The sequence below is a fragment of the Hyla sarda genome, chromosome 6 (assembly GCF_029499605.1).
Source record: "Hyla sarda isolate aHylSar1 chromosome 6, aHylSar1.hap1, whole genome shotgun sequence".
In the NCBI taxonomy this organism is placed as follows: domain Eukaryota; kingdom Metazoa; phylum Chordata; class Amphibia; order Anura; family Hylidae; genus Hyla; species Hyla sarda.
This window is the reverse complement of record NC_079194.1, coordinates 142849307-142874250: the sequence shown is the minus strand read 5'-3', so window position 1 is coordinate 142874250 and position 24944 is coordinate 142849307. Positions and strand designations below refer to the sequence as shown.

The following is a 24944-nucleotide window of genomic DNA, read 5'->3' as shown; positions in this document are numbered from 1 at the left end:
TATCCCCTATCCTTTTGGATAGGGGATAAGATGTCTTAGCGCCGGAGTACCCCTTTAAGATGGCCATACACAGGACATATTAACCTACAGATCTTTGGCAGGTTGTCAGCAGGTCTCACCAAGTATGGCAGAATCTCATATGGATGGTGCACTATTACTTCCTGGGTGGGCATAAGGAGGAATCTTTGTTTCCTAGTCACTTGGCCCTTTGCACATGGGATTTTAGGGTTGCAGAGTCCTTATGGGATCTCCTCCCAGTTGCTCTAGAAGGTGGTAAATGTGACCCAGGTGTTCTCTCCCCCATGGCCATTTGGGGGAAACCAGGGAATGGAGATCCTGTCCAGACTTTGATGCAGTTAGGGTTAGTACTGGACCATTTTCTCTTGCAAGAAAGGATCACTTCTTATGATAAAGAGGCGTTGCGTCCTTATCCATACCTTGTTCTCTGCATAGTCAGCAGCTGTGGACATAACCGGTCAGGTATGGAGACACATACTTGACTTGACACATACATGTGACTGAACATGCTGCACTTCAAGTCTGATGACAGTGAGCATTGAGGGGAATGTGAAGAGAATCATGTCCAGCACACCACAGTAGTACTATGTAATGGAGATAGGAAAGGTTGCTGGTCAGCCTCTTGCATGTTCTTACAGACTGCCTGTTCTTATACACCTACCTTTTACCTGTTTGTAATAGACTACATTTGCACATACTCGTGTTAGGAGCATTCACATCACGAGTGCAGCCTACGGCTGCCAGATCCGGCTGGGTGACGCGAGAACCAGGCGCTCCGTACCTCAGCTGGACCAGTGCTGAAACCCATTCACTTTAATGAGCCGACTAGAGTCAAACAGTGACTCCGGTCGGCTCATTTTTGCCCCGTATCCGGTTTTGTGACTGGACCTAAAACCATAGTATACTATGGTTTTAGGTCTGGTCACAAAACCGGATACGGGGCAAAAAATTAGCCAATCGGAGTCACTGTTTGACTCTAGTCGGCTCATTCAAATAAATGAGAAGGGGGCCGGGGCCAGCTGTGATACTGGAGCACCCGGTTTTCCTGTCCCCCAGCCGGGTCCGGCAGCCGTAGGCTGCACTCATGATGTGAATGCAGCCTAAGCAACAGACCTTTGTTTATTGGGGCAGTGTGACAGCCCCTTGATGTGCCCAGCCAATGTTCCCATGGGGTATAACAGTTATTTGTAAGACTGTAGGACAGTGTTTCCCAACCAGGGTACCTCCAGCTGTTGCAAAACTACAACTCCCAGCCTTTGGCTGTCCGGGCATGCTGGGAGTTGTAGTTTTGGAGGCACCCTGGTTGGAAAACACTGCTGTAGGGAAACATTGAAGGCTGGAGGTAACTGTATTCTGAAAGGGTCAGATGGGTCAAGAGGGGAGCAGAGGCATCTAAAGGGAACAATGCAACCTGGAGGAGACACCGAAAGATCTAAATGAGATAGTTTTTTGAGATGAGACTTCTATAAGTAATAATGTTTTTTCCAGCTCCTAGTACAGATGCTCGATCAGATTGAGATCCGGGAAATTTGAAGGCCTAGTCAACACACTAATCTCATTCCCCAAACCATTTTTGCAGTATCACAGGGAACATTATCCTTCTGAAAGAGGCCACTCCTGTAAGAAAATACCACTACTATGAAGGGTGTTTTTGGTCTGCATCAATATGTATTTTCTCTTTCCAGAAAACATGATTAGTCCAGGCCGTGTTCTTCCTTTGCTCCATGGTATAGATGCACATGTTCCAGTTGTAGGCACTTTTGGTGGAGGATGGGGAAGGGGTCAGCATGGCTACCTCATCCCATGTGCAGCAAGCTGCAGTGATCTGTGTGTTCTGACACCATTTTGTCATCTACCTCATTCATTTGTTCCACAGTTTGTGCCACAGTAGCTTTTCTGTGAGATCAGACCAGACGGGCTCTAACCCCCTCCATATCACTGAGCCATGGGTACCGAATATTCACCCATTCACTACTTGTCTTTTTGGTCATCACTCACCACTGCATAATAAGAACACCCCACAAAACCTGCCATCACCCAGTTGTCTGTCCATTAACATTTGGCATCAGAATTGCTCTGATCCTTACGCTTGCCCATTTTTTCTGCTTTTAACACATCAACTTGTAAGGGGTACTCCACTAGAGAACATTTTATTTTTAAATCAACTGGTGCCAGAAAGTTAAACAGATTTGTAAATGACTTCTATTTGAAATTTTTAACTCTTCCAGTACTTATCAGCTGCTGTATGTTCCAGAGAAAGTTCTTTTCTTTTTGAATTTCCTTTCTGTCTGACCACAGTGCTCTCTGCTGACACCTCTGTCCATGTCAGGAACTGTCCGGAGCAGGAGAGGTTTGCTATGGGGATTTGCTCCTGCTCTGGACAGTTCCGGACATTGACAGAGGTGTCAGCAGAGAGCACTGTGGTCAGACAGAAAGGAAATTCAAAAAGAAAACAACTTCCTCTGGAACATATAGCAGCTGATAAGTACTAGAAGGATTAAGATTTTTCAATAGAAGTAATTTACAAATCTGTTTAACTTTCTGGCACCAGTTGATTAAAAATAATAATAATAATGTTTTCCAGTGGAGTACCCCTTTTAGAGCTAACTGTTCACTTGTCGCCTAATATATCCCACCCCTTGAGAGGCGCTAATGTCGCAAGATAAGTGTTATTCATTTTACATGTCAGTGGTTTGTGTTGTGGCCAGTTGGTGACTGACATGACTCCCTTCCGTGTGTGCAATGGCTGCTCTCTGTACAATTGAGACTTCATTGTTTCTAATGAAAAGATGTGAGAGATCCTGTGAGATTTGTCAGTTCTGTCTTTACAGAGAAGTGATATAACATCCTAATGATTTGCAGGTTTGCTGCTGCCAGATCTAAGCCTTTCTGGGATGAGTGAGCTCCGCTTTCCTGAAGAGAAGCCTTTACTGAAAGGGCAGGACACAGAGATGGTGAGTGTTGTCACTGCTTCCACTCCACTGCTGGCACCCATACTCACCATCTCCCAGATGACAGATCCCCTTACTGTACTCATTTACACCAAGATCACACATCCTTCATCTGCCCCCTTTTCCATCCAGATACTTTACATTTATTGGTATTCATTGTGCCTTGAAATGTTCTTTCTTCTTCTGACTGCAGGAATCTGCGGACACCTTCCTCTCTGCAGCAGACACTGACTGGAAGGTAAGTCGGCAGCTATCTGTGTTCTTACATCTATTCCGTGGTAGTTCTTAAAGGGGTATTCCAGGGGGAAAAAAATGTGTGTGTGTGTATGTATATATATATATATATATATATATATATATATATATATATATATATATATATACAGGTAGAAGAAACAGACATGGTCGCACATCTACAATCTTGTATAATGATCTGATTGCTTCTCAGCATAATATCAAAAACTAACAGGTTGTTAGTATACATTTTTGATCAAAAAGTACAAGCCCACTCGCCACGTCAAGGCCACCTATTTAGAGTGGGTCCCTAACGTCCCTAGCATAAAATGGCGCAGCACTGGGCGGCGACCACCACCGCCGCGACACCAGTGCCCACGGGGGGAATGACCCACTGGCAGAGCGGCCCCAATGCCACTCAAACCAGTCCTTAGGCCACACCTCCCCACAGACACGGCGCCACAGCGGCAACGGACGCCGCACAGCACCACACCAGTGTGAACAAGGTGTAACAGCTCACTTACATGTGCACCATGTCTGTTTTCTACTTGAGTGTGTATGTATGTATGTATGTATATTTTACACCTAGTAAAAAAATCTTAACTTCTGAAAGGATTATCAGCTGCTGAAGTTGAGTTGTTCTTTTCTGTCTGACAATAGTGCTCTCTGCCGACACCTCTGACCATGTCATGAACTGTCCAGTGTTGGAGCAAATCCCCATAGTGAACCTCTAATGCTTCGGACAGTTCCTGAGACAAGCAGAGGTGTTAGCAGAGAGCACTGTTGTCAGAAAGAAAAGAAGAACTCAACTTCAGCAGCTGATAACTACTGGAAGGATTAAGATTTTTTTTATAGAAGTCATTTACAAATCTGTTTAACTTTCTGGAGCCAGTTTTTTCCTGGAATACCCATTTATCTGCTCTGCACTTCAGTGTCTACTACACTTTTAGTGTCTTTAGCTAGACCAGTGTTTCCCAACCAGGGTACCTCCAGCTGTTGCAAAACTACAACTCCCAGCATGCCCAGACAGCCAACGGCTGTCTGGGCATGCTGGGAATTGTAGTTTTCAACACCCGGAGGCACCCTGGTTGGGAAACACTGAGCTAGACACCCGAAAAATGCTGATGGGATCAGTAAAGATGTCTGCATTATGATGATGGTATTAATACCACTGTCTGCATAATGATGGGACCATTATTGCTGTCAGCATTGTGAAGATTCTATTGTTATGATTATGATGATAGTAATGAGGTTTTATAATGATGGACCAGTACAGGTGCAATATGATGATGATGGCGGTACATGTGTACGTATTATAAAGATAGTATCCATACCTGTGTCTGTATTATGAAATGGCACTAGTATTAGTTTTTGATATTAAGATAATAAAGAAACTGTGCTGGTGTATGTAAAATAAAAATGGGAATCGTGTCTGCATTATGATCACTGACTGTATTATGAAGATGCCAGTACTGGTATTTCTATTAACATAGTAAAGATACTGTGCAGGTGTCTGGACTATAATAGGTATACTGCAGCACGTGTCTGCATTATAAAAGTCCTTCCGGCACAGGTATCTGAATGATAAGAGGTACCAGTACACGTGTGTTTTATGATGGTGGTACCAGTACCCATGTCTGTTTTTAAGATGATGGTGTATATTAGAGATGAGCGAACTTACAGTAAATTTGATTCGTCACGAACTTCTCGGCTCGGCAGTTGAGGACTTATCCTGCGTAAATTAGTTCAGCCTTCAGGTGCTCCGGTGGGCTGGAAAAGGTGGATACAGTCCTAGGAAAGAGTCTCCTAGGACTGTATCCACCTTTTCCAGCCCACCGGAGCACCTGAAAGCTGAACTAATTTATGCAGGAAAAGTCATCAACTGCCGAGCCGAAAAGTTCGTGACGAATCGAATTTACTGTAAGTTCGCTCATCTCTTGTGTATATATTACCACTACTATTTTAAGTGCTTGTATTTCAATAATTTTTGCAGTACATTGTGTGTCTGTATTATGATAGTTCATACTACTGGTTCAGATGTCTGTATTATAATAATATATGTGTGCAGGATTCTGTAGTTTGGTTTCTGTAGTATGATGAAGATACTAGCACAGGTTCCTTATAGATTTTTTTTTTTTTTTAAACAGTTTATGTTACAGGTTTTTGTGTTTTGCTGAGAATGGTAAAAGAGATATCTGTATAAATATGATGGTGCCAGTACAGGTGTCAACATTATTATTGCGATACTGCTACAAGTGTCGTTAACTTGCATAATGATAACACTAGAGTTGTCTGGTAGTATGATGATGATAATGTATCAGTAATGTCTGTAATATAATGATATTACATTTACACAATCCTTGATTTGCGTTATAATATGTATTTAACCCCTTATATGTGCAGCACCCTGAAATTTAGGGCGCTCTAAAAGTAAATGATAATTATAATAATACTATGATGTCTTTTATATTATGATAATGATACCGGTAAAGGTAGGATGTACTGATAGTGGTACCAGCAAACATGTCTGTATTAGGATGATGGTACCATTATAGGTGTATTATGATGGTGAAACCAGGATAGGTGTCAATATTTTTATGAAGATGTAGGTACTGACACAGGTGTTTGTATCATGAGATATATATTTGTAACACCCCAACAGGTGTAGACCTTCTTCTGTATTACATGCTTTGGTTTTGTGCTCTCTCCTGTTTGATAGGGCTCCTCTGTGCTCTCTCCTGTTTGATAGGACTCCTCTGTGCTCTCTCCTGTCTGATAGGACTCCTCTGTTCTCTCTACTGTCTGATAGCACTCCTCTGTGCTCTCTCCTGTCTGATAGGACTCCTCTGTGCTCTCTCCTGTCTGATAGGACTCCTCTGTGCTCTCTCCTGTCTGATAGGACTCCTCTTTGCTCTCTCCTGTCTGATAGGACTCCTCTCTGCTCTCTCCTGTCTGATAGCACTCCTCTGTGCTCTCTCCTGTCTGATAGGACTCCTGTGCTCTCTCCTGTCTGATAGCACTCCTCTGTGCTCTCTCCTGTCTGATAGGACTCCACAGTGCTCTCTCCTGTCTGATAGGACTCTTCTATGCTCTCTCCTGTCTGATAGGACTCCTCTCTGCTCTCTCCTGTCTGATTGCACTCCTCTGTGCACTCTCCTGTCTGATAGCACTCCACAATGCTCTCTCCTGTCTGATAGCACTCCTCTGTGCTCTCTCCTGTCTGATAGCACTCCTCTGTGCTCTCTCCTGTCTGATAGCACTCCTCTGTGCCATTTCCTGTCTGATAGGACTCCTCTGTGCTCTTTCCTGTCTGATAGGACTCATCTGTGCTCTTTCTTTTCTGATAGAACTCCTCTGTGCTCTCTCCTGTCTGATAGTGCTCCACTGTGCTCTCTCCTGTCTGATAGTGCTCCACAGTGCTCTCTCCTGTCTAATTGGACTCCTCTGTGCTCTCTCCTGTCTGATAGCACTCCTCTGTGCTCTCTCCTGTCTGATAGCACTCCTCTGTGCTCTCTCCTGTCTGATAGCACTCCTCTGTGCTCTCTCCTGTCTGATAGCACTCCTCTGTGCTCTCTCCTGTCTGATAGCACTCCTCTGTGCTCTTTCCTGTCTGATAGGACTCCACAGTGCTCTCTCCTGTCTGATAGTACTCCTCCGTGCTCTCTCCTGTCTTATAGGACTCCTCTGTCCTCTCTCCTGTCTGATAGGACTCCTTTCTCCTGACTGATAGGACCCCTCTGTGCTCTTTCCTGACATATACAGGGAACAAACTTTCAATAGTATGTTCATGCAGATATTCCTTCAATGGGCACTGTCAGATACAAAACTTTTGATATGTTGTAAAGCATTCAAAACCAATAGGTTTTGCAATTGCTTTCATTAGAAAATTTTCGATATTTCATACTAAAAAGGCCAGTGAAACAACTGCCCCCCCTGGCTGCATGGACACATACTAGTCCTCCTGTGTCCATGCATCATCACCTATGTCATGGACACCTTTCCTTGATTGACAACTGTGAGCGCAGGGCTCACAGCTGGAGGAAAAATCCTCCCACTGTCAGCTTGTGTCTCGCTACTGTCAGTGAGGACAAGCTGGGAGTTGCAGTTTTGCTAATGCTAGGGGAGATGTGAGCAGACAGCATACTGAGGGAGGGGGCGGAGACATGCACAGTGAGGCCATGCCCCCTCCCTTTGAGAGGAATTCAGACTAGTGAGCTAAATTTAAAGTGTAATAAAAAAATAAATAAAGGTGCTAGACACATAAAAATTAGATGTACATGGTCAGGATTAGGTACTGAGTGATAAATAAAAAAAATTTTTTTTTTTTTTTTTTTTTTTTTGATCTGACTGGTACTCTTTAAATACAGCCACACTTTATCCCTGGGAGCAAATTGAGAATTGAGGAGAGTCAATTTAGTCTACTTCCATGTATGATAGAAGTCTCAAAAAACTGCCCATGAAAGAAGATGTCTTGAATGGTCATGCTGTGAGAAAACAAAGTGCCATAGGTAGTTCTCAGAGATCTGGTTCACCCGTTCTCTTGATACAACCTGCAGACTTGTAGACAGGCAGAAGTCCACGTAGACCACAAAGTGCTCTCCAAAATGTAGGTGCACTGCATCTCTTGATCTGACACAATGTGGAGAGGCAGCCCATGAAAATGGAAAATGTGTTCTACGAACAGAAGGGCAAGACAAGCAGCAGAGGGCAGCCATGAGGGAAGAAATTGTGCCATTTTGGAGAATAGATCCACCACTACCCAGATCACGGATAAAACATTATCTTTTAGAAATCTGTAGCAATATGTTACCAGGGCACATCCGAAATGGGTAGTAGCAGTAGAAGTCCAGCAGTTCTAGAGGCCTTGTTAGGGGCACAGGTAGTATATGCCGGGGCAAAGTCGACAGTAGGCCAACAATAATGGTGATCAAGCAGGTCAAGAGTCTACTGGGTCCCAGGGTGGTCAGCACATTCAGAACTATGTTCCCAGGTGAGTACATGCTTCCTTTTGGCAGGGGGACAAATATCTTCCCTGTGGCATGTCTTTTATTAGGACAAGAGCCACAGGAATTGTATTAGTGGAATCTAAGATGTGCTGGGCTTTTTCTGTCTAAACTTCCTAGTTAAAAGAATGGGAGAAAGCCTCTTTCTTCATATTTCTGTCTGCATGATGAAAGTAGAGGAGGAAATTGCATCTTGCAAAGAAGAATACCCACTTGGCATTGAGGATTGAGGCACTGATCAAATTGCAGATGGACCATTAGAACTTGTTCTATTTACCTGATCACGGGATGCAAAGAGCCTTCCAGAAGGTATCTCCAGAAGGTATCTGCTTAAAGGGGTACTCCGGTGGAAAACACATTTTTTTTATATCAACTAGCTCCAGAAAGTTAAACAGATTCCAGTACTTATCAGCTGCTGTATACTACAGAGGAAGTAGCGTTGTTCTTTTCTGTCTCACCACAGTGCTCTCTGCTGACACCTCTGTACATGTCAGGAACGCTCCAGAGTAGGAACTATCTCCATAGCAAACCTATCCTGCTCTGGACAGTTCCTGACATGGACAGAGGTGTCAGCACAGAGCACTGTGGTCAGACTGGAAAGAACTACACAACTTCCTCTGTAGCATACAGCAGTATGTTACCCTTTTAAGGGTGCGTTCACACTGAGGAATTTAAGAGGAATTCACGAGGAACAATTTTGGTCAGGAAATTGTTGCCTTCTGTCATTTTATCCATCAAGCGGAATTCAAGCGGAATTACCATGCGCAAATAAAGAGGAATGAAGGAGGAGGCTATTTAATCTAGTTTTCTGAATTCCGCTCGAATTCCGCTTGAAAACAATGTCGGGCAGAAATTTTTCTTACCATTGACTTCTATTGGATTCTGTTTGCGGATTCTGCTTGAAGAATGAACATGTTCTTTCTTCAAGTGAAAAGGAATTCAGCAGCGGAATTTCCGCAGTGTGAACAGGACAGCAGAAAAAACATTAAAGTCAATGGGCAGAGGAGATGTGCATTAATTTGGAGCGGAGAATTCAAGAGGAATTACTCGAGTAAATTCCTCTTGAATTACTCAGTGTGAACGCACCCTAATGGTGAGCGACTCTCTGTCTCCAGTTGTATAGTTCCTCTGCGGAAAAGAGCTTGGAGAAAAAGATACAAATGACATGTGTACCCTTGTAGTTCAGGGATGATACAGAACTGGATCAGTCATGTTTTCACCGTAAGAAGGGAAACACGGCCCACCCCACTTTCTTCATAAGGAAAGATATTTGTGCTAATAAATTTTTCTATGGAAATTTGCGAATCCAAAGAATCTTTGGATGGCCCGGTGGACTGAGCCAGTATTGGAAATTTCTTAACCCAAGAATGACAGAGAGGACTTCTCAAATACACGTTTTTCAAGCTTAAAGGGGTAGTCCAGTGGTGAAAAACATATCCCCTATCCTAAGGATAGGGGATAAGTTCGAGATCGCAGGGGGTCCGACCGCTGGGGTCCCCTGCGATCTCTCTGTACGGGGGCCATGCTCTCCGGCCAGATAGCGGGTGTCGACCCCCGCACGAAGCGGCGGCTGACACGCCCCCTCAATACATCGCTATGGCAGAGCCAGAGATTGCAGAAGGCAGCGCTCCGGCTCTGCCATAGAGTTATATTGAGGGGGTGTGACGGCCGCCGCTTCGTGCGGGGGTCGACACGCCCCCTTCGCGCGGGCTGTCGGGGCCCATACAGGAGATCGCGGGGGGCCCCAGCGGTCGGACCCCCCGCGATCTGCAACTTATCCCATATCCTTAGGATAGGGGATAAGTTGTTCACCACTTGTTCACTACTGGACTACTCCTTTAACATAAAGTATATTCTTCCTCAACTGCTGCAACGCAAGATGAACATCCTTCTAGTGGGTGGACAAGCTGGTAGAGTAATTTAGGATGTCGTAAAAATACACCACCACACAGACATGTAACAGATGTATCAAAAGTGCTGAGGCAGTGTCCCACTGGTTGCCCTCACTGACGCAGGTCATAAACGCAGAAATCTGGCTTCCACAAATTTGGTCTAATAGTTCAGAGATCACCAGCAGGGAGTAATTATTTTTACAGTACATTTTTTCAGCCATGGTGGTCAACACAGGGATGAAAAGATCCATCCTTCTTTTCCACAACAAAAAATCCAGCTCTGACAGACGACATAGACTTTCTGATTAACCCAATCTCAAGGTTTTCTCTAATAAGGCACTATAAAGTTTATTTATATTTTTGACCATATCATGCACATATTAACCTTCACTGTTTAGTTCCAGCACAGACACATTTACGCGTTTCTTTACTTGAATTTGGTCATGTGATCACCAGTTTGACTTGTTACATGGTTTAATGTGTCAAATTAAAGTCAACTCCGGCATCAGCTTCCTGTGAACTACAGAATGACATCACCTATTAGATTGCTCCTAGCTAACAGACCCCTCCCCTCTCAGATCTGTATACTGCTACTGCTGCTATATTTATGGGAGCAGGATACATAGTAGATATACACCTTTCCTGAGGCTGTGTTCACACAATGCATTTCATGTTGTTATTTTTCCCCCTCTTTTTGCAGTTAAAATTGCAGCAAAAAATTTGCTATTTAACCACCATTGTACAAATCACATTAAAAATTGGTAATTTTTTACAGCAGCTTTAGAAAACCACAGCAGAAACCGGCAAAAACCACAGCAGAAACCGTAAAAAAGTCATAAAAATTTTCATGCAAACACAGCCCTAAAGGTGTACTCCACTGCTCAGCGTTTGGAACAAACTGTTCCAAACGCTGGAGCCGGCGCCAGGAGCTCATGACCTCATTATGGGGGCGGGGAGTGACATCATGGGGGGGTGGGGCTATGACGTCACAGGCTCCCGGGGCCTGTTCCAGCGTTCTGAACAGTTTGTTCCAAACGATTAGCAGCAGAGTACCTCTTTAACTGTTTCCCGACCCATGACATACATGTACGTCATGACCGGGAAGGTTTTCCCAACCTATGACGTACTTGTACGTCATGCAGATACTGGCCGCTACTCGCTGCATCCCGCCACGCCCGGTAAGATGGTGGCTATCACTAATAGCCAGCCATCTTGCCTCACGACCTGGGGGGGTTTCGTCCTAACTGACTAGCTGATGGCAGCGTTTCGCACATAAAAATCCTGAGCAGCGTGGTGTGTGTCCCTATCGCGGGGATTGGGACACACACAATGCTCTGCTAGCAGTCCCCAGTGTCCCTTACCTGCCCCCCTTCCCCTGTGTCCTTTACCCGTACTGAGCTGCTGACACTGTGCCCACCTGCAAGCTTCACTTCCTGGTGAAGCAAGTGCAGTAATTTATTACTTTATTTTTTTTATTTTTTTTTTTGTAAAGGAGCTGTTTAGCTGTACAACAGCTCCCCCGAGTGTCCTAAACCTGTTACTGCATCTTTTGAGCACTAGACACTAGGGAAGGGCACCTTTTCTCAACAGTAATTTTGAGATCTCTCCACGGGCATTTAGTAGGATTTAGATCTGGACTCATTGCCGGCCACTTCAGAACTCTCCACGCTTTGTTGCCATCCATTCCTGGGTGCTTTTTTACGTATGTTTGGGGTCATTGGGGGGTATTTATCAATTTTGCCTGTTGACAGTTTCTTTTTACCCTTTTTTTTTTTACTTTGGTTTTCGCGGACATGCACCAAATTTATCATTTGGCACTGCTTTAGTGCTTACCTTTCCTGAGCCTGTGTGGCCATGTCCAATGCTGGCTCAACAGAGGGTGAAGGTTCCTCAGAGACAACTATGTCGCAGGATAGTATTGAGCAGCCCTGGAGGCGTCGCTGCTTTCACAAAAAAATTTTTTTAATGTATTTTGACGCCTTTACATTTCCTGACATTGGTAAGTGTGTTTTCCATGTGCAAAATTTCTTGGCGGGTATTTGCGCCCAAAAAACGGGATTTGCGCCACAATTGCGCCAAAGATTGATTGGTGCAAATGATGAATTACTGACTAAATTTAAAATCACACACAGGACCGTGTGATTTTGAGAAAGATGTAAAAATGACAGGGGAAAAGATGCGCCAAACTTTGGCGCAAAAAGTCACTGCGCCAAAGTATTGCGCCAAAGTTATGTGGAAAAAAAACATAAATCGTTTGATAAATACCCCCCATTGTCCTGCTGGAAGACACAAGGTCTCGGAGGCAAACCCAGCTTTCTAACACTGGGCTGTACAGTGTGACCCAAAATCCATTGGTAATCCTCAGATTTCATGATGCCTTGCACACATTCAAGGCACCCAGTGCCAGAGGCAGCAAAACAACCCCAAAATATCATTGAACATCCAACATATTTCACTGTAGGTACTGTGATCTTTTCTTTGTAGGCCTCATTCCGTTTTCAGTAAACAGTAGAAGGATGTGCTTCACCAAAAAGCTCTATCTTTGTCTCATCTGTCCACAAGATGTTTTCCCAGAAGGATTTTTGCTTACTCAGGTTCATTTTGGCAAAATGTAGTCTTGCTTTTTATGTCTCTGTGTCAGCAGTGGGGTCCTCCTGGGTCTCCTGCCATAGCGTTTCATTTCATTTAAATGTTGATGGATAGTTCGTGCTGACACTGATGCTTCCTGAGCCTGCAGGACAACTTGAATATCTTTGGAACTTGTTTGGGGCTGCTTATCCACCCTCCGGACCATCCTGCGTTGACACCTTTCATCAATTTTTCTCTTCCATCCACGCCCAGGGAGATTAGCTACAGTGCCATGGGTTGCAAACTTCTTGATAATGTTGCGCACTGTGGACAAAGGCAAATCTAGATCTCTGGAGATGGACTTGTAACCTTGAGATTGTTGATATTTTTCCACAGACAGTTCTCTACTCCTCTTTCTGTTGTCCATGCATAGTGTGGCGCACACACAGACACACAATGCAAAGACTAAGGCTAGGTTCAGACTACGGAATTTCCGCCTGCAATTCCGCTTTGAAATTGCAGGCGGAAATTCTGCTTGCTAAAATGTACTCTGCAGTGAATGGGTTTCCGTTCACAAATTCACACTTCGGAATTTGTGAAGCGGAATTTGTGAACGGAAAATCCGCTTGGAAATCCGCGCGGAACACATTGCAGTTTATTGGAGACTACAGTGTCCGCATGGTCCTAGCGCCGACTGATTCAGTTGGCGCTGGCCGCACTCGGAATCTCCGGGCGGAAATTTTCTGCCCGGAAATTCCGTAGTCCGACCCTAGCTTTAGTGAACTTCTCTCCTTTTTGTCTGCTTTCAGGTGTGATTTGTATATTGCCCACACCTGTTTCTTGCCCCAGGTGAGTTTAAAGGAGCATCACATGCTTGAAACAATCTTATTTTTCCACAATTTTGAAAGGGTGCCAATAATTTTGTTCAGCCCATTTTTGGAGTTTGGTGTGACATTATGTATAATTTGCTTTTTTTCCTCCCTTTTTTGGTTTAGTTCCAATACACACAAAGGGAATAAACATGTGTATAGCAAAACATGTGTTACTGCAATCCTTTTCTGTGACAAATACTTCATTTTCATTTGAAAAAATGCTCATAATATAAGCCTTCTAATGTCGTAAAAAAGTAAAATGTTTAACAAATGATGCCAGCATAAAGTAGACATGTTGTGGATGTGAATTAATAACAAAATGTATTTGGCATGACTATTTCTTTTACAAGTAGAGAGTTTCAAACATAGAACGCCAAAACTAGCTGGGTCATGAAGGGGTTAAATGTCAGGTCTTCATAAAATTGTGATTTTAGGTAAAATCCACTCATGCCGATATTTCTTTATTATTTCTTTTAAAAATGCACTTTGAATAAGAAAATGCATAAAAACTGCATGTGGAAAACTTTATCTTTTTATTGTTGTAATAGATTTGTAAATTGCTTCTATTAAAAAATCTTAATCCTTTTAGTACTTTTTAGCAGCTGTATGCTACAGAGGAAATTCTTTACTTTTTGAATTTCTTTTTTATGTTGTCCACAGTGCTCTCTGCTGACACCTCTGTCCGTGTCAGGAACTGTCCAGAGTAGCATAGGTTTGCTATGGGGATTTTCACCTGCTCTGGACAGTTCCTGATACAGGCATCAGGTGTCAGCAGAGAGCACTGTGGACAACACAATAAAGAAATTCAAAAAATAAAGATTTTCCTCTGTAGCAAACAGCTGCGAAAAAGTACTGAAAGGATTAAGATTTTTTAATAGAAGTAATTTACAAATTTGTTTAACTTTCTGGCACCAGTTCATTTAAGCTGAAAATGGACTGAGTCCTAAAGATTACCTGTCATCAAACCATATTTTCTAAACTAACTCAGATTATAATCCCTAACTACTCCTAACACCCCTCCTGCCCTAAAAAAAATTTGCGAGCTTTAAAAAGCTGTGTATCATACATTTCCCTTTGCTCACATTGTGTGAGCTTCCGGCATGAGAAAGTGGGCATTCCCTAGCAGGGGCGACGTCACTGAAGCCTGCGAGATCTGTGCCTTGCCATGACCTGCATGCACTTCCTGAGTTTGGACTTCTGCAAGTCCAAACTAACTGTTTGAAAAAACGGCCACTAGGTGGCTCTGTTCTGTTCCCAATCACAATAAAAACATATAAAGGTTGAGAATTTTAACAGCAAAAAAATAGCAGAGTGTCTTATAATAACATAAGGAACAATATATTAAACGTTTAGATTGGTGAAGGGTACACTTAAAAAAAAAAAAAAAAAAAAAAATGCAAACTTTTTTTTAACAAAATTGTCATTTTCCGACCTGACTTTTTTTTTTATGTTTCCGTATAAAGGGATGTATCAAGGCAAATTTTTTTGTGCCGTGGTCCTTATTTTTTATTGGTACCATTTTTATTTTGATGGGACTTTTTGATCGCTTTTTTTTTTTTATAAATTTTTTTCCAATACATGATATCAAAAAATGTTCTGATTTATTTTTTTACAATTACCTTGCAGGATCATAAACATTATATTTTAATAGTTTGGACATTTATGCACATATATATATTGGACATATATATATATATGAGAAAATACGAGGGATTCTGTGAGCTCCACTGAGCTGCTGGCATCTTTTGCTTTAGATGCCACGATCGGAATCAATCACGGCATCTAAAGGCTTAAAGGGGTACTCTGGTGGAAAAAACATTTTTTAAATCAACTGGTGCCAGAAAGTTAAACAGATTTGTAAATTACTTCTATTAAAAAATCTTAATCCTTCCTGTACTTATTAGCTGCTGAATAGTACAGAGGAAATTATTTTCTTTTTGGAACACAGTGCTCTCTGCTGACATCACGAGCACAGTGCTCTCTGCTGACATCTCTGTCCATTTTAGGAACTGTCCAGAGCAGCATATGTTTGCTATGGGGATTTTCTCCTGCTCTGGACAGAGATGTCAGCAGAGAGCACTGTGCTCGTGATTCGGCAGAGAGCTCTGTGTTCCCAAAAGAAAATAATTTCCTCTGTCGTATTCAGCAACTAATATGTACTCTAAGGAGTAAGATTTTTAAATAGAAGTAATTTACAAATCTAAAAACAAATGGAAAAATAGCCAGCACAACAACCTAATACACAGGTGCCCGCTGCTGTGGCAAATACAAAATGTACAAAGAAGAAAGTTGCAACAGCACTCTTTGTCAAAAAATGGAGGCTCTTTGCGCACTTTTTGATCAAAATGTGTCCCCCCATCCACCACACGGAGGTGGCCTCATATCGGATGGGACTCTAACATGATAACTCACCTCTGCTGTGCATATAGCCTCTGACTGTGTGACATGTTGGATCAGCCATTGACTAAACCACCTCCAGTCTGAGAGGGGTGGGGTGCACGGCTAAAGAGGGTGCCACACCCCCCAACTTACAAAGAAAAAACAAATGGAAAAATAGCCAGCACAACAACCTAATACACAGGTGCCCACTGCTGTGGCAAATACAAAATGTACAAAGAAGAAATTTTAAAGTTAATTTACAAATCTGTTTAACTTTCTGGCACCAGTTGATAAAAAAAAAAAAAAAAACTATTCCACCGGAGTACCCCTTTAAATGCTGGGCAGCAGCATGAGCAGTGAGTGGGAGGCTACTGATAGTAGCCAACACCTACTGCTCTGAAGGGAGCGCAGCTCCTGCACTCGCTCCAAAGCGGCTTGCAACATCCGCGTTCGTGATGCTATGCCCCCTCTATTCATGTCTATGGGAGGGGGCGTGACGGCTAGTACATTGCTGTCACGCCTCCTCCCTTGATGTGAATAGAGGGGGCTTGGTGTCTGGCATCGCCAGTCATCGGGCACGGAGCGGAGTTTGCTCCGTGTTTTCAGCGGAGTACCCCTTTAAGGATCCAGGGCATACAGGTATGCCGTTGGTCCTTAAGTACCAGGATGCAAGGGCGTACCTGTACGCCTTTCGTCCTTAACAGGTTGATAACTATGTACATTAGGCATATAAACAAGTTAATGAGTAAAATGAACAAACTTTAAACAAGGTAGATGTGGCCCAGAAGCACTACAGTAATGAATGTTGGCTTAACAGAGGAAGGAATAGCCCAGTAAGTTCATAAGGATTAAATAAATAATGTGTTGTGCTGGTAAAAAGCTGTTTCTGTGTAACCTACTCATATATTTTATATATGATTGTAAGTTAGACATAAATAGCCATTTTTTGGCTTTATCCCTTGACAATTCCTTGTGCCTGTTGGTTAGCTGTGCAGAAGCCAGTGCCACATTAGTTCATATCAGTATTTCCAAACCAGGGTGCCTCCAGATGTTGCAAAACTACAACTCCCAGCATGCCTGTTGTTGGCTGTCCAGGAATTCTGGGACTTGTAGTTTTGCAACACCTGGAGGCACCCTGGTTGGGAAACACTGGTTCATATAGTTAATGCATTGGCACCAGGGAGCCCTGGAACAGTTGTAAGGGATGGAGCTGTCCATGGTCGACAGCTCCATCCCATGAAAAATCCCTGTGCGCTAGTGGCCACACTTCTCAGCTGGTTATAATCAGGTGCCTTGAAGAATCGGGGTATTCATAAAGAAACGGCTGTCGGTGGCAGGGACTAGTTGAACACTTTAGAAAAAAGTAAAGCCATTAACCCCTTAACGACCAAGGACGAAAATGTCCGTCCTGGTGCGTTGGTACTGTGGTGCCCCAGAGGGCACTCTAGTGTTTTCTTCCACTGCCGCCTCCTTCCCTGCGCACTGTTGTGAGCCGGCGCTATGACATCTGTTTTGATTCATCATACATTTTTTTTACTTAACAATAAATCTGAGCACGGTCTTTCGACAACTGGATTTGTCAGCAACGAATCGCGTTATCGAATTTTATTGATAAAGTTGATTTATCATTTGCAGCTCTAGAAAGTAATGATGCTATATGTAAGTACCACACACAATATTCCCCAGGCCAATCCGGGATTTTCCATAATCACATAAACACAATTACCCCAGAACGCAATGTCAGGGGTATAGAACTCCTTTTTAGGAGATAGCCCTAAACTGAAATGGTGCTCAAAAGTGACCATTTCGGTGAATAATCACAGTCATCAGGAGGGTTGTAGGCAACACTACAATCCTCCTGAAGACAGTGATTATTCACCGAAACATGTAGAGGGGCACGCTATTGTTGATTTTAATAACATGCCAGTATATGCCTCATCTCTTGTGGGATTTCAGATACATCCCAGTTGTATATGATACTAATAAGCGGTTAATCCACTGGGTGACAAATCATTTATGGCAGTGGTCTTCAACCTGCGGACCTCCAGATGTTGCAAAACTACAACTCCCAGCATGCCCGGACAGCCGTTGGCTGTCCGGGCATGCTGGGAGTTGTAGTTTTGCAACATCTGGAGGTCCGCAGGTTGGAGACCACTGATTTATGGCATAAAGGCATGGAATTTTAATGGTCACTTTTGAGCACCATTTCAGTTACATATTCAGATCATTTTTAATGTTTTAATAAATGTAAAATTTTAGTGCTATCTCCTAAAAGGGAGTTCTGTACCCCTGACATTGCGTTCTGGGGTAATTGTGTCTATATGTAAGTAATTACAATATTAGAGCAATATTTTCGGTGAGATGCTGACAGATTAACGGGGGGCAAGAATGCATTTTGGACCTACTTTAAGGGTACGTTCACACGGGCGTTTTTTATTTTGCAGGTTTTGCGGGTTTCCCGCTGCGTGGGCAGGCTCGCAGCAGATTTTCCGCGGCGGAATTTATGCTGTGGAAAATCCGCCACAGTCCCTACTTGCGGCGGATTTTCCGCAGCGTAGATTCCGCCGCGGAAAATCTGCTGCGGACAGCCGAGAAGAGCCCGCCCCCTTTCAAATACGCAGCGGGAAACCCGCAAAAAAAAAAACACCCGTGTGAACCTACTCTTAAAGAGGTACTCCAGGATTTTTTTCTTCATCCTTATAAATCCATGATGCCAAGTTCTAATTTTGTGGAATAAGCTTCAATTACCTCTGTATGCCGCTTTGTCCTGTTTCATGCGCAACATCCAAACCCAAAAGTGCTGTAGTGCAAGTCTTTTTATTTTACTGTTGTCTCTGACCTTTCCCAGCATAACATGCGTCCAGAGACAATATGTCACATGGTATTCAGGGGGTATGGCTATGTTGCAGTGGGTGTATAGCAGGGTAGATGGGATTTACTGAAGTAATGCTTTACATATGTCTGTATAATGAGGATGGTACTGGTACACGTCTGTATTTAGCTGGTGATGAGGCCGATACAGACTTCTCTTTTTGATGTTGATGATGATGATACAGGCCTCAGTACGATGATATTGGTACTAGTATTACAGGTGTTTTATGGTGTTGGTACTAGCTAGAGATGAGCGAAACTCATAGTAAATTCGATTCGTCACGAACTTCTCGGCTCGGCAGTTGATGACTTATCCTGCATAAATTAGTTCAGCTTTCCGGTGCTCCGGTGGGCTGGAAAAGGTGGATACAATCCTAGGAAAGAGTCTCCTAGGACTGTATCCACCTTTTCCAGCCCACCGGAGCACCGGAAAGCTGAACTAACTTATGCGGGATAAAGTCAGCAAACGCGGAGCCGAGAAGTTTTTTGACGAATCGAATTTACTGCAGGTTCGCTCATCTCTAGCACTAGCGTCAGAGTTTTTATAATGATAATAGTATTGGTACAGACGTCTGTATTAGTGGTAGTTCTGCTAGACCTCCACCACAACTGAACCTGATGGCACGGAACATGGCATGATGACGATGATGATGATGATGATGCAGGATAATGGGACCAGTACAGATGCCATTGTTGGAGTCTGTATATGTAATAGCAGTTGTGGGATGTAAATCTATTATAGTATATGATAGGTATAGTGGCTGATTTAGGGGGTGTACTTATGATAAATGATGCATGTAGTGGCTGTTTTGGGGGGTGTAAATATACTAGAGTACATGATGTTGTTGTAGTTTGGGGTATACATATATATTTGTATGGACAGATACTGCTTTAGGTTTTATTTAGGAATGATGTCTGTAGTGGCTTTTTAGGATGTGTGTATACATATATTAAATATAATGTATATTTCTTCAGTATAGGATGAGTATAGTGACAGCTCGGGTCCCCACTATAGTAGGGTCAGACATTTGAAGAACATTGCTGAGCAGGGATCCAGTTGTGCACATCAGATGGGGGGGGGGGGGGGGCTCAGCATCTCACCCAATCACCCAGCGGCTGTCTCTGCAGTAAAAGGAGGGAGGGGGCAGTGAGGCAGAGGGAAGGGTGGGTTTATAAAGCTGGAAACACTGCACAGCTGAGCTGCCTCTGTCTGTCCTTCTATCTACACGTTGCTCCAGCTGAGTCCTCTCTACCTGCTCCTCAGAGATGCCAGAGTGCTGGGATGGGGTGAGTGCAAGGCGGGGGTCCAGGCTCCCCATTTACTGTCTGCTGAATGCTTTATGTTGGGGCTTTACTAGTTCCTCAAGGTCACACAGATGTCAATGTCACAGCTGCAAAGCAGACTTCTGAGGTGATGAATGGCGGTCAGTGTCCTCACTATGCCGCACAGTCATGTCCTGTCATTGGGGTGATGCTCTGCAGGTGGCATATGAGAATGTGAGACTGTATGTTGTGGTGCCAGAGGTGCCACTATGCAGAATGACTCTGCCCATGTGCAGCCGCCATAGATAAAGCCAAGCTGAGAAGCTGCTGAAATGTACTCCGTGTGGTTGTCTTAGGACTGATGTGTGATCTGTAAGACTGCATCAGTTCCATTATAGAGGGGGGACTGAGCTGTATAGAATATAAAGGACAGGCTGTGTGATGTTTCTAAAATAGAGGACAGACTGAGTTATAGGGGGAAGATTTGTACTATATTGGTATATATAGTACCATACATTGCAGTCCTTTTTATACAAGGACTGCAATGTATTATATAGAGGAAGGACTTTGTGGTGTGTATATTATAGAGGAAGGATTGTGATCTGTATACTAATTATATAGGGAGACTGTGCAGTATATATTATGGAGAGAGGGCTGTGTGTATTATAGATTGAGTGTATATTATGCAGGGAGGACTGTATGGTGTGTATTATATAGGGTGTGCTTTGTACTGCATACAGGGAGGGCTTTGTAAGATCTTCTACCAAGAGGTACACCACCCAAAAGTAGCCTCTGAGAGCCTTTTTATGCTCTTGTGGCAATACCCGGTTTTGAATCAGACCACACCTGTAATCATTTACTTATTACATTACATAACTGAATGCCAAGTTTTTATCTGGCTGCATTTTTCTTTTGTTAATGAGAATATATGATAGAGATTGGTCTGTACAGTGTAAATTAGAAGAAAGATTTAGTACTGTGGAAGCATTATGCGCTGTGAGAGGACCATGTGCTGTATAATTTACAGGTTGGACTCTGGTGTATGAGGGAGGACTATGTACTGTATATTTATTGAGGGAGGGTTGTGTAATCTACACTGTTAGGACAAAAATGTGTATTAGGACTGTAGCAGGTGCTGCCAAAATGAATCTGTGCCATCATCGTGCAGACAGGTAATGTGCTCATTGATGGCAATGCATTCCGCCCAATATGAGTCTTGAATTGAAATTTCTACAGCAGAATTTCTGAAGTGTGCACAGGGCAGCAGAATCCCATTGAAGTCAATTAGAGGCTGCAGCATCAGAATCTCTGCCTGGAATTTCTCCAGGTGGAAATTCTATAGTGTGCATGGGTCTCAAAAGATAAATAACAAAAAATGTACAGTTGTCAGTAGGGATGCATCGAAATTTCATCCGCCGAAAATTATCAGCTGAAATGGCCTTTATGACTAAGGGAATTTCCTGCTGATAATTTTGGTGGGTGTGGCTTAACCCCTAGAGGATGCAGGGCATACAAGTATGCCCTGGTCACCTGGGACTTCGCGCACCAGGACGTACCTGTACAGCCTGAGTCCCATCACAGCTATGACGCGAGTGCAGGAGCTGCGCTCGCATCATAGACCACGAGTTCTGGCTGCTATCAGTGGCCAGGGACCCGCCAGTATTGGCGGAAAGAGATCGCGCTGATGTTCACCATTAACCCCTCAGATGCCGTGATCAATATTTATCACGGCATCTGCGGCGGTTTCGGTGGCTGATCTGATCGCCTGTGGGGATTAGATCAGCTAAGATGGCGGCCAGAGGTTAGCTTACCTGCCTCCTGCTGCCATTATAAGGTCTTCTCTTGGCTGCTTGATGGCAGACCAGAGAAGAAGTAGATCACAGATAATAACACTAAATAATAATTTTTAATCACATCATATATCAGAAACTATATAAATTGGGTATCATTTTAATCACATTGAGCTACAGAAGCAGTGCCAGTACGCAATGCTTGCTGCATTTCTCCCTCATAGTTTATGAAGAGGCCGGCCTGATGTTTATTTAATTATTATTATTAGCATAGAGTTTTCAATTTTAGATTACTTAAATTCACAAACGTTATTTAACTAAAAGATTCTGATTATACAATTATACAAAAACTATATTAAAGTGGATGGGACAATGCATTTTCGGTTTCGATTTTTGGCCATGCACAGCCAAAATTTCCCTTTCGGTGCTTCCCTAGTTGTCACTGTATATGTGTTCACCCCCGTATGTATTCACACCCTTTGCTATGAAAAACCTAAATAATGGCTGGTTCAAACAATTCACTTGAGACATCACTAAATAAATTAAATGTGGCCCCTCTGTGATGTCAGTAATAAAGGGGGGCCCTGAGTCTGCAGCAGCACTTAGAAACCAATATGAAGCCCAAGGAGCTCTCCAAACAACAGAGACAGAGTTGTGTAGAAGTATAGATGAGGGTTGGGGTATAAAAAATATCCCAAAATTTGAACATCCCATTGAGCAGCTTTTTTGGAACACCATAATGGAAAAGGCGTGGTACATAACAAACACATTCCATCAGCCTAAGAACACCATTCCCACAGTGAAGCATGGTGGTGGCTGCATCATGCTGTGGGATTGCTATTCATTGCCAGGGAATGGAAAACTGGTAAGGACTGAAGGAAAGATGGATGGCTGTAAAATTAAAAAAAACAGGGTAATTCATGAGGAAACACTGTTTTAGTCTTCCAGAGATTTGGGACTGGGACAGCATTAGGACAATGTTCCTAAACCCACTCCTGATGCTGCACTATAGGGTTTCAAGGGAAAATATATAAATGTTTCAACAGGACATTACTCCATGTCATCGGGCTTAAATCACTAAGGAGTGGTTGGAGCGACATGACTATGAATTCTTCATCTGGCTTTTCCACCCAAACTCAATGGACTGTATCCCCATTGATTATATATAAAATAAATAAATATATATAAAATATGTTGTTATGGTCTTTGAGATATCTTTCACTCATCTGAAATAGGTGCAACAACTGAAGGATATGCTGCAGTAGGCCTGGGTCAAGTTGAGCATGGAGCATATTCATCACCTTACATAATATACTGTTCCAAAATGTCTGCGAGCCATGATCTCCCCAAAAGGTGGACCAGCCTGTTAGTGTTTCTAAAGCCGTAATCGTTCATTGTAATAATATTCAGTACACACAGTTTTCCCTCTTTATTATATAGAGGGAGGACTATATACTGCATAATATAGCTGTGTAATATATAAAAATAACACACCAAGAAGGCGTTGCTGCAACATTAGAGGGAAAAGATAGTCTTATTAGAGAAAACTACAATTAAAAGGAGACTTCAGTACCCTCTTTGGCCTCCTCTAGCTTGGATACAAGATGAGATGTTTTTTGGCATGGAGGCACACAAGTTCCGTATGGCATCCTGTGGCATGTTGCAACTGGGCCTGTGAATCCTGCACACTGATCAGTTGTTTAAAGGGGTACTCCGCCCCTAGACATTCTTTGGATAGGGGATAAGATGTCTGATCGCCTGCCGGATGACTGGTTATACGGGGTGGAGGTTTGTGACGTCAGTCACGTCCCCTCAATGCAAGTCTGTGGGAGGGGGCATGATGGCCGTCACACACCCCCTCCCATAGACTTACATTGAGGGGGCGCGGCCTTGACGCCACAAGCCTCCGGCGCTGAACCCAAGGCTCTAAACAAACGTGTTGGGATCCCTGCGATCAGACATCTTATGCCCTATCCTTTGGATAGGGGATAAGATGTCTAGGGGCGGAGTACCCCTTTAAGCTGGCATCCCAGCTGGCAAATAATCTGACGGTTAGGCAAGTGTTGCAATCTAGTGTAGACATACTTGTGTGTGGGCGAGCATTATCCTGCTATAAAATGCTAGTTTGAAGGCCTGACAGGAGAGGAAACACATTTGGCCATAGGATGTCCTGCACCTATTGCTGAGTTGTTAATGTCTCTACTAGGGATAACTGACTGTCCTATGCGCTGGCTCCCCAGATCATCACGTCAGACTGTTGTCTGATCCCAAACAGAACCTGGATACATTGCTAAAGAATATACGATTTCAGTCCAGTCCAGGTTTCTCGTTCATGACACCACTGCACACAAAGGCAATGTGACTGTCTGTCAATGGCAGAATACATAATATACTGTAATGCTAAGTTTTCTTCTACTAAACGCCTGGAAATAGTCCTGGCGGGGACAGGAGTGTGTAATGAAGGTGTCACCTGTGTCTGGATGTGGACAAGGAAATGTTGGGAGATATTAAAGGGGTATTCCGGCCATAGACATCTTATCCCCCTATCCAATGGATAAGATGTCTGATGTGAAGGTGCGCCTCTGTGACTCAGACCACCCCTGTTCAGCCAAAATACAAAACAGCCACGGATATAAGTTTACAAGCTGGGACAAAGGAAATGAAGGTACCGTCTGTTTGCCGTATCTCTGTAGGAGTGGAAATATGTGTTCTGTGGAGGGACCAAATCATGTGTCTCTATCTGACAACCTGATGGCTGACGCTGGGTTTGGTGAATGCCAGGAGAATGGTACCTACCTGACAGCATCGTGCCAACTGCAAAGTTTGGTGGAGGAGGGAAAATGCTATGGTGATTTTTTAGGAATTGGCCTAGGCTCCCTAGCTCTGGTGAATGGAAAGGGGTACTCCAGCATTAAACAATTTATCTCCTATCCACAGGATAAGGGTAAATGTCTGATTGTGTGGGGTCCAACCTCTGGGACAACCTTTTGTTCTCCAGAATGTGACTCAGAATCTCCTAGCTACATGGAACACAGGTTCGGCAAACGCTACATAGAGAATGCATGGAGCACATGCTGACTCTGCGCTTCTTGCAGCTGGGAGA

The 24944-nt window shown here is 43.4% G+C and overlaps 1 protein-coding gene across 8 annotated transcripts in view; it reads left to right on the top strand.

Moving 5' to 3' along the window:
• The window catches only part of NDRG4 (NDRG family member 4), an 86051-nt gene that overhangs the window by 12181 nt on the left and 48926 nt on the right, over positions 1-24944 (top strand). For 6 of the 8 annotated variants that reach the window (XM_056525379.1, XM_056525377.1, XM_056525383.1 and 3 more), the window contains exons 2-3: positions 2881-2972; positions 3163-3207. In XM_056525379.1, coding sequence (XP_056381354.1) covers positions 2881-2972; positions 3163-3207 — 137 coding nt within the window. Of the gene's footprint in view, positions 1-1693; positions 1746-2880; positions 2973-3162; positions 3208-19936; positions 20076-24944 lie in introns of those variants that run through there. The other 2 variants (XM_056525380.1, XM_056525384.1) reach the window with 2 other exon arrangements.